The sequence below is a fragment of the Hemibagrus wyckioides genome, linkage group LG06 (assembly GCF_019097595.1).
Source record: "Hemibagrus wyckioides isolate EC202008001 linkage group LG06, SWU_Hwy_1.0, whole genome shotgun sequence".
Taxonomy (NCBI): Eukaryota; Metazoa; Chordata; class Actinopteri; order Siluriformes; family Bagridae; genus Hemibagrus; species Hemibagrus wyckioides.
Window position 1 is genome coordinate 25,569,355 of NC_080715.1, and position 13,830 is coordinate 25,583,184.

The 13,830-nt window shown below is 40.5% G+C and overlaps 1 protein-coding gene across 2 annotated transcripts in view; it reads right to left on the minus strand.

Moving 5' to 3' along the window:
* The window catches only part of il1rapl1a (interleukin 1 receptor accessory protein-like 1a), a 113,571-nt gene that overhangs the window by 36,944 nt on the left and 62,797 nt on the right, over positions 1-13,830 (minus strand). For both annotated transcript variants that reach the window (XM_058391269.1, XM_058391270.1), the window contains exons 3-5: positions 9,462-9,747; positions 6,792-6,978; positions 6,511-6,664 (exon numbers count right to left, since the gene is read on the minus strand). In XM_058391269.1, coding sequence (XP_058247252.1) covers positions 6,511-6,664; positions 6,792-6,978; positions 9,462-9,747 — 627 coding nt within the window. The remainder of the gene's footprint in view (positions 1-6,510; positions 6,665-6,791; positions 6,979-9,461; positions 9,748-13,830) is intronic.

Below are 13,830 nucleotides of genomic sequence, written 5' to 3' on the forward strand. Positions count from 1 at the left end.
GGCACATTTGATGCTTCAAAAGACGTGAGGAGCTATTTGGGGAGTACACTGTGGCCGACAGAAGTGCATATGTTCCACTTTAGAGAAGCGTTCTGATCCTGCGGAGCTGTTTTACTGTCACAGCAAGATCTTTATATGCAGAGTTACTCATGTGCATGCGTTCTTGACAAACACACACACTGGAAATAAAAGCTGAAACATCTGAAGATGAAGCAGAGACACGCAAGTGAGATACATTAAAAATTAATTGATGTTGCAAGCATCACTCGGTGTGTGTGTGTGTGTGTGAGCTCAAGGGCCTAGACACTTAGCAAGAATTTAGCAGCTTCTGTAATTAAGCCTTAATTAATTATGATTACATAACACTCCACCCTGATTAAGGACACAGACTCTCTCTCTTACACACACACACACACACACACCTTGCCCTGATTAGACTTAACAGATGCATGGTGTTGTGAGCACGTGTAAAGTATGTGTGATCACAACCGCCGTACACCATGCCTGCATGAGCTCAAAACAACATCAGGAAAAGTGGCCTGACTCATCAGTGCACATGCACACGGCAAATACCATTCGGAAATTATGTTCATGTGACAAATGTGGCAGTATACATGCCGGAAGTCTAGCTCTAGCCTCAGCGCTACAGCGTCTCCATAGCAGGAATATTTATTTCTAATGCTGCACTATTTGAAAATAATATTGCTCTCCAAAGAATGAGAATTTCTTTCTAGGGTTGCTCTATCTCTAGCGTTCTTCCACGAATAGCTGCTTCACCAAAGCAGTTTCTGCAACTCCAACTTGAGTGAAAGTGTCTTCACTTTGCTTCCTGTTTCTATGGTGATTCAGTAGCGTGGGCACCGTTGGGCTAAGGTGTGCGGATCAGAGAAAGGATTGGCATCGCCCTTGGCACACCTCCACAGGCCCCTCTTGCGCACACACACATCCATACACATGCACAGCATCCAGTCCCAATCTGCTGTTGGCATGGTCACCACACAGGTGGCCATGGAAACTGTGTAATCTGAAATAGCTTTCACACAGAAAAATGTGTAAGTACATCAGTGCGTCTTTGCAAGTGCTGTTTCCATGAATCTTCGCCCATGTAAAGCTTAGAGACAAGCAATTAGACTCCTAACACTCTTAGTGTGGCAGAGACTAAAGCAGTGTTGTGTTGATAAGTTGGACTACAGATCCTTCAATTAGTAACAAATCAATGTTCTTGTGTTCAGTACTGAGGTCTCGGTAGTTCAGTCGTCTTAGTTCTGCTCGCTGGTCTATTTCTATTGTGTAGAATTTTTTCTTTTACCAATTCTCTAAAATTCAGTCTTTAGTGAACCATATGCCACATTAAAAACGAGTGATTCACAGAAGTGTCAGATGTAATGGGAGATGATTTGTTGTAATCTCCTCAGAGTATTATGGATCATTCGTTGTTTGTGTGAGTGAAGGAGTGTGTGAGGAGACTGTGTGTGTCTATAATTTGATTGGAAATGATAGTCAATCATACTCAGTCATCTCTGTTCACATTTATCTCCCCTAATAATATCAGTGCCCTCCACACACACACACACACACAAACACACACACACACACACATACAAACACACACTAGCAGTCGTGATATCTTTGTCTTCATTGTGACATGTTAATCCAGTTTTCTCCCTGATTGACTTTCTTCAGAACAGTCTCCACCAGCATGTGATGTGTGTGTGTGTGTGTGTGTGTCCGTGTGCACACAAATAGTATATACATTGCCCAGACTGAGATACCTTCCTGTCGCTTAGATTAAGAGTGTACATGTTGAATTTGAATTGTTTTCAGAATATCTTGCAATGCATTGCATATACAACCAACACACCCAACCAGCCACCCACCCCCACCCACCCCACACACACACACATATACACAAAGCCTGAAGGTCTAAAATCATGTTTGCAGTAATAGATTGTCAGCATGTGCTCAAAAACAAGAAAGCCATTTTGTGTCTCTGAGCTGTTACTTTTCTCAGGCTGAAGGCCATCAGACTTTACAAGAAAAAAAAAACAAGAGAACTGATGTAGCAAGAGGAGCAGCCACCGGAGCAATTACTGCAAGCATGCCTGCTGTTGAAACTGGCCAATATCTGGACGCGAGCCACAATCCAGCACTCCGACAGACGCATACACACAACACCATTGTGAACATTTGGAACAGTTTGATTTGTTCTATTTGTCTGAAACTTAAAGTCAGGCTATAATCAGCTAATCTCAGCCATATGCTAACATCATTTTTCTCTTTATAAAGCTGCAGTGATCCAGATCTTAACACAAAATCTGCCTGGCTGCACAAACTACACAATCATAGCACAGGCAGTATGTACGCCTGGTCTACTATTACCGATCACATGACCACCGGACCTGTTGATTATTGCTGTTAATCACAGACCATCTGTTTGATTACAAGCAGCGAAACCATCGGAGCATGAACTTACACAGTTTCTGGTTGTGCAGAGCTTAATTCCCTTGTGTGTTCATCAGTGTGTTCAGAATTCATCAGTATGGTAAATGGCTTACAGAAAAGCAGATGACTTTAGTTCATTAGTTGAATTTGTACATTCATAAATTTACAGTACAGGGTCCAGTCGAGCACCGCATTCGCGGGACGATGAATCTATAGTAGATTTTTAGCATCTAGAATAGAACCATTAATTAAAATATCAATCTCATTTCCTTTAATGATTCTGCTTAAAAGCCCGTTTAACCCTTAAAACTCTCATAGCTAAACATTTCCTATTAGTTTCCTCATAGTTACTGCAGTCAGGGGGAAATTCACAGATCAGTCATAACATTAAAACCACCAACATGTGAAATTAATAACAAGTAACACTGATTATATCATTACAATGACACCTGTCAAGGGTTGGAGCATATGGAAGCAGGAAAAATGGGCAAGCGTAAAGAGAGACTTTGGCTAGGACCAAATTATGATGGCTGGGTGAGTGAATCAGAGCATCTCCAAAACAGCGTGTTGTGTGTTTTCTGGAGGTAGTGGTTAGTATCTACAAATAGAAGTCCAAGAAAGAACAACCAGTGAACAGGTGACAGAGGCATGACTGCCAGAAGCTCATTCATGTGCATGGGGAGTGAAGGTTAGCCTTCTCACAGCAGAGCTACTCTAGCACAAATTGCTGATTCCCTAAAGGCAGCAGCCTCTTTCAGCAGGATGATGCTCCTTGCCACACTGCAAACATTGTTCAGGAATGGTTTGAGAAACACGACAGAGAGTTCATGGTGTTGACTTGGCCTCTAAATTCCCCAGATCTCAATCTGATTAAGAATCTGAGTGATGTGCTGGAAAAACAAGTCTGATGCATGAAGGCTCCACATAACAACTTATAGTATTTAAATGATCTGCTGCTAACGTTTTGGTGCCAGATACCACAGCACACCTACAGAGATCTTGTGGAGTCCATGCCTCAACAGGTAGGAGCTGTTTTGGAGGCACAAACAGGAACTTCACAATATTAGGCTGTCAATGGCTGATCGGTGTTCAGGCACTTTGTGTGTGGGTGTGTTATTTGATATACTTCAAGTTCATATATCCACTTCAATCTTACACACATCGTTTCTTTTGACTTTGAACTTATTATTATGAGTAAAAAAAAGTATGTATTCATTTGGAAAAAAAGGATGTGTTTAAAAAAAATGAAGCTGATAGAGAAAAAAGCATTTAGTCTTTAAGATATCTATGGTAAGAAGTAATTAGGTTTTTGGAGCATTGTGGTTAAAATTTTTCTCCATTCCTCTTTGAAAATTGTCTTCCATTCCCCAAGGATACAAGGGTCCCTTTAATGGACATGCAGTTTCAAAATCCTTCATAAATAAAGTCAGGATATTGGCTTCACCTTCATTTTAGAAATCAGTGAATAATTTTGGCTCTGTGTTTGGGGTTGTTGTTTTGTTGAAACATTTATCTTTTCCCCAGATACAGTTTCTTGGCAGATGAGAATAAATTCTCCTCTAATATGTCCTGGTACATTGCTCAAGTCATGTTTCCGTCACTGAGGCATAATGCTCCAGTACCATCTACAGAGAAGCAGTCCCAGAAGAACGTGCTTCCATCACCGTGCTTCACTGTGGTATGATGTTCATGGTATCATATGAACAACCCTTCTTTCTCCAAACATGACGAGCTGAATTACTCCCAAAGAGTTGTAATTCTTCTGTGTCTTTTGTTCTAAAAGTTGTGTATTTTTGGTGAACATCTGTATCCATTTATGGCCACAATTTACTCATCTTCTAATTGCAACTTCCAGCATTATGAGGCACCATGTCATGAACATGACAATGAGTTCATGAGTTTGGATCTGAATCCAGTAGATCACCTTTGGGATGTGGTAGAAAGGGAGATTCACAGCATGAAACAGCTGAAAAATCAGCAGGAACTGTCACACAATCCTCTCAACATGAACCAGAATCTCAAAGAAACGTTTCCACCATCTTGTGGAATTCAGGCCATGAAGAATTAGGCTGTTCTGAGAGCAGCAAAGGAAGGCTTTACCCAGAATTAGTTTAGCCTTGCTAATAAAATGCTCAATAGGTGTATATAGGGTCGTTAAAGCACATGGAGATCACATGATAAGGCTCTGTGTCAAGACAGTGATCTTTAACACTGGTATATTGTCTTCTACTTGTCAGGCGGCAGAGAAGCGGTGAATGCTTTTATTAAAAGTAAAGCCTGGCACACACAAACAAATCCAAAGCACAATACCAAAGACAGACTCCAGAATAAGGCACAGGGTCAGACGATGTACAAACAGGTATTCAGAGGATGAGACTACGATCAGGAAACAAGAAAACAAACCAGGGTCAAAACCAGAAGGAGCAAAAACATGAAATAAAGGCTTGCTAGCCCAGATGTGCGAACGTTTGCTGAGCGAACATCGTGTGTTGGGATTGTGTTTGTTGTAGTGAGTGACTGAGTTCAAGTATATATGTAATCATTAATCAGGTAAAGAACATGTGAACTGGATTTTGGATTCCAGAGTAGGCAGATTTGTATTTGGAGGTACACATGACATGACACTACTACAACACCACACTAATGTGTTATTAATTTATTTGCTGCATATATCTAATATGGGTAGCTTAAAGGTTAAAGCATTAACCTACTAATCGGAAAGTTGTGAGTTTTATTCCCAGGTCCACCAAGCTGCCACAGCTGGGCCCTTGAGCAAGGCCCTTAACCCCCAATTTCTCAGTTGTATAGAAATGACATAAAAATGTAAGTTGCTCTGGATAAGGGCGTCTGCCAAATGCCAGAATTGTAAATATCAAATATGCTGACAATTCTGTGTGACATAGAAATGTAAAAAAAACCCTTTATGCTTTAACCTTTATAAATTCTGTAACTCATGTGCTATTCCACTGTAAGTCAGTGATAATTAAATCCAAGGTTGAGTAATCAAGCAAGACCAAACTTGTATCTCTCAGAACTTGGAAATGTGTATCTAAATTAACCAAAATATATGCATCTTTTCTTACCAACCTTAATATGGTCAGTAAAAGCGTATTAAAATCAGTTACATGCCTGTAAAGTGCTGGTATGTAAAGAAACCGAATAGTGTTTTGAGTAATTCAGAAAATTTATGAAAAAACGCTTTGACCTTTACATACACTATTACGCTTCCCATTCTGATGCAATAATATCAGCAATGATTAAGTCCATAACTGTCTGCTCAGCTAAGCCCAGATTGCCAAGTGTGATTTTTTTTCTTGACTGATGTGATTGCAGTGAACAGATTAGGCACATTTGGGTAGACTGCTCAGAAGAAGACTAATACAGACCAAGCGAATGGCTGTGATTTATCAGAACACTCAACAGGAACATCTGCCACTGGTCACTGGACTCCCTGCACGCTCATCAATAGTGGCTGTGGTTTGTTCTATAGATCATTTGCTGAGTAATGCTGGCTTGATTAATTCTGATGCAGTGAACACACTACAAACCGAATGCACTGGCCAATGCCTTTCATGATTAGCTAATTGCACCCAACCATTTAATATCCAATTAACTGTGCGGTTCTTACTGGCATGAATTTAGATTTAATGGATGACAGAGATAAAGCGAAGCATGCGCATGCGTCTGCAGAAAAGTGTGGGTGTGTATGTGCGCATGAGCAGCTGGAAGGTCACAGAAATAATGGAAGTTAAGTGTGTGTGCATGCGAGTGCAGTAAAGTGGGTCTGCTGCGCTGTCACAGCTCTATAATGAAGTGCTTTATCACTGCAGTTAACGTTATGAAGACACAGCACCCTGAAATCGCTTTATTAAACAGCCTCAAGAGGGGAGAAGCACGGCGTATTAAATACATACATTAATCTGTTCTATCCCATTCTTCCCCATTCTCACTGTAGCCAACGTCCATGAGTGCTAACTATCCTGTTATATCTATCATAGGAGTATCAGGTGACACACCTCCAAAAAAAGTGGGGTGCTGCATAGGAAATCATACATAATTTAGTATTACCTGTCACGCTCAGGTAAGTTGTTCGGCGCACAAGGAAACCAGCGAAGGGCAGCTCGCAGGTGTAGTTCCCAATGTCATCCTCTGTCACCTCCTGGATGGAGAGGGTGTCTCCAGACTGCAGTATACTCGGCCTCCACTGCCACTCACTGCACTCCTGCTCATCCGAATGACAGAGAGAGAGAGAGAGAAAGAGAGAGACAGAGAGAGAGAGAGATACAATAAACCTATCAAGCATAAAGAGAACAATGACAGCTAGAAGGCAAACACACTCAACACTCTACCTTGTACCACGTTATCTGTGGTTCCTGGCCAGGCTGGATGAAGTCCTGGATATCAGGGCAGGAAACGTCCTTGCTCTTGCCCAGTTCGGCCTTCTCCGTGTAGCGCAGTTTGGAGTTATAACAGACCGCTGTGTCATTATCAGCCACCAGCAGAGTCATGGACACCTTCATGCAGAACGTCGAGTTCCTGTTAAAGCCAGAATGAAACACACTTCACACTCAACCACACACTACTCCACATATGAGGATTCCCACTGCATGAATACATGAAAAAATATTGAAATCAGTGTGATAACTGGCTTAAATCTGCAGTTTAAAATCAACTCAGCTATTAAATAATTGAAGATTTAAAAAACAGTCATTGAAGGACTTTTGTTCATAGCTGAGTTCAGCCGATTAAACCTGACCTCGCTCAGGAAGTGGAAAATCTGCACCGGTGCTTAAATAAAGAAATGCTAATCGTGCTTCCTAGCATGGCTAGCAATGAGGCAAAGCTTGTTACCCCCGCTAAGAATCATGCAAATGATCTCGCTGGTGGCTTCCAGTTTATTAGCTTTTATGTGGCCAGTCTGCTGCTTTCATTAAACACATGGTTCAGGTTACAGGAAATGCAATTCTATATGTTAATACAGCAACCGGTCTCTTGTTTTCTTTTCTTTTCTCTTGGCTTACTTTCCTTGTGAGGATCTTCCACTGACGTCATTATTAATGCAGCTAAATCATGCTGCAGTATGTCTAAAGCTAAATGTAGCCTTAATCCTCTCAGTAACTAAAATCCCAGTAACTAAAAAACCTCTATGGCTCCAAAAGCTAAAATGACACAATTTTATTCAGTTACCTGCTGCCTTGTGGAGTTCGCACTGTTTGAGGCCCTCATCATTTTTGTAGCTTCTGACATCATTTTGATAAAGATATGACCTCACACTCATTACTATGTCCTCAGAAAGCTCACACAAGCATCACAAAGATCAGTGTGTGAATCTTACATCTATATAATACACCATGTGCAGCAAAAGTGGGGGATATAGACAGTTTCTACCTTAGAACTCTCTCTCTCTCTGAGGCCCTATGTTCATCTCTCTCTCTCTCTCTCTCTCTCTCTCCAAGGCCCTATCTTCATGCCCCCCCCTCTCTCCAAGGCTCTCTCTCTCTCAGGTCTCACTTTGGTTCCATCTTCTTTATTTTAGAGACTATTTTTAATTATAGACTACTCGTTACTTGGAGAGACGCTTTCAAAACACATCGTCAATGAATCTTTTGTTGTTTTCAAACTGTTACCAAAATTATTCTCCATCCCTTGTGCTTTTATGCCTAAAAGATGTCAAAATAATATCCCGAATAAAACTGAGTACGAGAGTCTCAAGTGATTGAAATTAACACCCGCACTGAAAGAAAGGGAGAACTGCTGCTTTGGTTTAACTGATGACTCTTTATATTGTTTATATTGCTAATTCCAGTGATATTACAGAGCGAGTATACACTCTATGGAAGGCAGACAGATTATAGACATATTAAAAGATAAGGGCTATTAAATATAGTCGAATATAGATGCGTATGTTGAACAAATTAGCATAGAGAATGTGCATGAATTAGCATGCGAATTGCATATTAATTGGCTAAGTATTTTATTTTATATATAAAACAATTTTTAGATAGCCAAACAAGCCTGCGCATTTTCTGAATCATATTATAAAATCAATAATGTTCCTCAAGCCAGCGGATGTAATTAGAGGTAATTACTGAAAGGATTGAAGGTGTAATTTTCTACCACATCTTCCTACCATTTCTTTATTTCCTCCCTGACCTGGTCATCCTCTGAAACACTGGTGGAGATATTCCTAGTTGCACTTGGAAGGTTAACGTGACATGAAAATGCACATGAAATGATGTTTTAAAGCAATTTTTATAATTAGTTAGTCTATTCACATACATACCTGCATAAACAGACACACACACACACACAAATACACACACTCGCAAGATTGAAAGTGACATTCCATGATGCTAATGTGGTCATGATGAGCAGATTATCAGATTTAAGCTTAAGCAGAAGGACACCCGAGCCAACGAGAGGCCTCAGAGCTCCCGAGCCGAGCCAAAGCATCAGCGTGTGATTGATGGGTGACTGAGCTTCCCTCTGTCCTCTGCTGTCTCACCGCACTCAGTCACTCCTTTTCTAAATAACACCCACATACACTCACACTCACACTCACACACACACACACACAAGCACACATGCAAATATACAGCAGTATTGCATGACAATAAGCATAAATCTAACTTTTTTTCCCTTCATAGGAAATAGGATATTTTTAATATCATTTTTTAAAGCATTATTGGCTTAAGAATAGAAGATTTCATTCAAACATATCAAAGCTATGAGCTTATATTTACAGTCCATTATTTAAAGCAAACCTTTTTATTTGTCCTATTTGCATGAATGCATCAAGACATCACAAACATACACACATAGTACATACATACACTACATGACACACAAAGCCTCCCATATAGACATATTTAATTATTCCACTCAGTGCGTTTTTGATCAGTCAGCATCATAGCATCAGAGCTCTTACATGCATGTTGCATGAGATGCTACGCACATGCTTAAAAATGCCATGTGAGCACATGCGTGTGTGTGTGTATGTGTGTGTGATTCAGTCTCACCTCAGCACGCAGGAGTAGAGGCCGGCGTCCTGCAGTTCAGCAGGTCTGAACCAGATGGCGTCCTCCTCTTTGCTCATGCGCAGGCCGTTGAATGAGATGGGCTCCTCGAAGTCTCCGTGGCCGAGGCCCGAGCTGCGGTACCACATCAGACTGAGACCTGAGCTCTGTGCCTGCGAGTAGTTCGCCCGGATGTAGCCGTAAAACAGAGCGCACTTGATCCGCACTGGTTCTCCATGTAGCACCCGGTACTTCAGATAGTCCACTGACCAGTCTGTACAGCCATCCACTACACACACACACACACACACACATTTAGACCTTCAGTCAGTCACATGATTTCGAAATATCCTTAGAGAAAGTTTTCCGTATTCATTTTTCCATATTGTGCTTAGCAGGTGCATAACTTTTTTAAGCTGATCGTTCTGTTTTTCTTGTGAATAAATATCTATGTATAGTTCCTACAGGTCAATAATTCTGTTTAATTTTTGCATTTAGGGTCAACAAACTGGATATTATCAAATAAGGACCAAAGTTTATGTCTAATAATAATAATTCAATACAATTTTATTTATATAGTGCTTTTAACAATGAACATTATCAGGGTTTTTTTTTTGACCCCTAGTGATCAAGCCAGAGTTGATGATGAGAAAGTCTCTGAACGGACATGAGGAAGAACCAGACTGAAAAGAAAACTCATCCTCATCTGAGTGACATCAGGATGTGCAAATTCATTCATAAAAAGTCTTTAACAAGTGTACATTATAAAGTCAAACAGTACTGAATGTGTTGACAACCATCTCTAGCATAAGCATCAGAGAATCATTCTTGATTTCATTCGTGTTGTTAGCTTTAATCCACATTAGACAAGTGAAGATATCCACTGGATTATGGATGAGAACTGGGCAAAAAATTCAGTGTCTTTAGTAAGTGGAAGATTTAGGCTATTCAGATGAGACCATTCAGAGCAATGTGTGGAAACTGTGTTATGTGTTAAATATGTAAGTGCTGAAGGTTTTTAGTTGAAAGTTCCACTGTATGTAGAACGCTAAGCAATGTTTTCATTACTCGTTTCAAATCGTGTTTTCATATCCTATGTAACAGCATCAATGTATTCACTGATAGAGACTGTAAAAGCACTTCTGTAAGTCGCTGCAGATAAGAGCATCAGCCAAATGGATGTCAATGTAAAAAATGTTTCCCTGCTGGAGTGGGTAGGGTCCAAGTAGCTAAAGGTAGCTAAAGTGCCTCCATTTAAAAAGAAAAAAACATTCAGAAGCACTTACTGTATTGTGTACCATAAATAGGAGAAAAGCAACATGAAAGTTCATACTAATACAATATAACGCAAATAAAAAAGGAAAACAGTGAAAAAAACCTCTGAATAGTAAAAAAAATACATATAAGAGTGACCAAACCAGTCATGAATAGTGAGATGGACAGTCATGAATAGTGAGACGGACAGTCATGAATAGTGAGACGGACAGTCATGAATAGTGAGACGGACAGTCATGAATAGTCCTTGTGATGCTCTTCATCTTGGGGGCAGTGGTGGCTCAAGTGGTTAAAGCAACGGGTTGTTGATCGAAAGATCAGGCCTTTGGGCTGTTGAGTAAGACCCTCAACCCTCCCTGCTCCATGGGTACTGCATTATAGCTGCCCCTTCACTCTGACCCCAGCTTCCCAAGCTGGGATATGCCACTATGCTGTAATGTATATTGATGTAACAGGATCAGTAAACAGTAGATCCAATAGTAATAGACACTCATCACATCACGGTCTGTGCCTGGGTTCAGGAGAATTGAAGCTAAACCTAATACACTTTAAAGTCAGAGTGAGCAGATGACGGAAACATGCCTCTCTTTTGGGCGAGCTCTGCAGCAAAAGCACAACTTTCTAAGCAATTCAGAAGAAATTCTGAGGCCTCAAATTTGATGTGTGCAGTTCTGGCATTAACTCCTCACTACTCACACTTCAGCTCTAAATACAGCTCATAATTTGTTACATAAGGCTTGGCAACACAAATGACGCATTATTTGTCATGAAATGTGAGCCAGGGAGAGAGAGGCAGAGAGACAGAAGGAGAGAGAGAGAGATAGAGGTGGCACTGAGAGGAAAAAAGAGAAAGGCACAGAGAAAGAGAGAGAGAGAGAGAGGTGGCATTGAGAGGAAAAAAGTGAGGGAGAGCGAGAGAGAGAGAGAGAGAGAGAGAGAGATGTAGCTCTAGTCATACTGTACTTGATACTGCCCTACACCAGCTCAGTAAAATGACACTGCTCCTGCTAGAAAACTCATGTTTTGATAGAAAGGTTGCGATGTAAAAGGTGTAAGAGAGATGCACTGGCGTTCGGAAAAGAAAAGTGCAGTTTTACTGGACTCCCACTCAGACAGAATGAAGTAAAGGTCATGCTGTTAATAGAAAATACTAGCATGTCAAGCGGTTGCCTGATAGCTGCTGATCTGATGTTGACCTTCACTTGTTGTTTCAGCAAATGAAGACCTATTTTGCGGGCGGCGAGAGTAAACACAATGTTTACATGCTGTCATTTGCACGAGGCGCAACACTTATTGGGTCAGAGTCAGTAACACGTCTCATCTCAGAAGTTCAGAGAATGCTAATTAATAATTTTTGACAAACCTCCCCTTTAAGCACGCAATGCACACAGCGTGAAATTAATCAATATGAAGGGTAATCATAATTATCGTGAGAAATTAAGGCAGCATGAGTCACGGTGCATTTTGAATCCAGTAATAAAAGAGTTAACCCCTTCTGGTAATTAAACTCAAACTAATTACGCTGCGCTGTCGCAATTACGCATTGTGTTATGTTTGGAGGAGAGCTTAGTGCTTAGTGCTTAGTGTGTGTGTTAGAGGGGGCTTAAAGGAGCGCAATTTTTCACTGATACCAAGATTTTGTTTAGATTGACTTCTGATTATTTGGAATTGCTTCAGAGCTGCTGCATAGCTAATTATCTCAAACTCACATCCAGTACAGATCTCTTGCTCTAGATCATGATTGGTTAAGAACAGGAACTAATGGTTATTTTGAGGAGGCGGGGCTTACTGAACATTCATTTGAATAATGCTCTTATGCTGATCTTACAAATGAAATAAATTTAGATTTATTGTTTACTGAACTGCAGGAGCTGTTTAACCCCATACAATTTCAGGGTTATTTTTCAGTTACACATGTCAAAACATTAAAAATTAAAAATGATAGGTTTGCCTTATTAACTACAATTAATGATTCAGTTACTGGAGTGAAAGTAATGGTTGTATTGCTGAGCTTATCTCAGATGAATATTTAATGATTTCAATAAAATGCTCTCTCTTTTTTAAGGTTAATGTCATGTCTATGGAATCACTTGTGGAAAAAAAAATAATAATGCTAGTTTGTAAGCAGTTTTTTTTTTTTTTAATAATAATTATTTTGCCAAATATTTCCCTTATTTTTTTTATTATTTTCTGACCTTTCAAAAACAGCAGTCACTCTGATCAATAATCATCTTTTCTGCATTGCTTAACTTAAAAAAGTACGAAGTTTGTGTAGTTTATTGCCATTCACAAATATGACCGCAATTCATTTCGCAGTCTTTCACCTGCATTGTAAAAAAAAAATAAAAAATGTTCGTTAGATGACCTCCAAAGCAAACAGAAGAGGTCTGCCAAAGCGACCTACTGGCAAAACACACAAAGCCACCTGAAATGCGCGCTGATAAGAACAACTTCTGCCAAAGGCAATTCAAAAAACACAAAGCAAACAGACAAACACACACCACCATGTGAACCAAACAACCTCTCCACCCAGACACACACACACACACACACACAGAGAGCTTTATTCTCCACCACAGTGTGAGCAGAACGCCTTGTGGGGATGCTCTGATCAGGCTCGGTGAGAGCATGCAGGGTGTATCGTGTATATCAGCAGCTCCTCCTCACTGCGGTTCTGCTCCAGCAGACACACGTCGCTGTTTCCAAACGGCGCTCTGAGCTCCGGCTCCGCTGCAGTGCCCTTGACCAAATTCACAAACGGCTAAATCGGGCTCTCTAATAACTTTCCAATTGAGCTCAAATTAAGCGAAACCGATTATAGCACGGCTTCCTCTGCCGCAGAAGACAAAATGTCATTCACTCTCTCTCTCCCTTTTGCTCTTTCTCTCGCTCTCTCTCTCTTTCCTCGTATGTTTTTTTTTTCTCTCGGCATGGGCTTTTCCTGGTTTATGGAGCACGCTCCTTTAATCTACACTACAGCCCTGCTGTAAATCTTCCCAAAGACTGCTGCTTAAGGGGAAATACCGCACCACAGAAAAGATGAAACATTATTGACAGGCTACAGCAGGCTTAAGCTGGACAGCAAAACATGAAATAC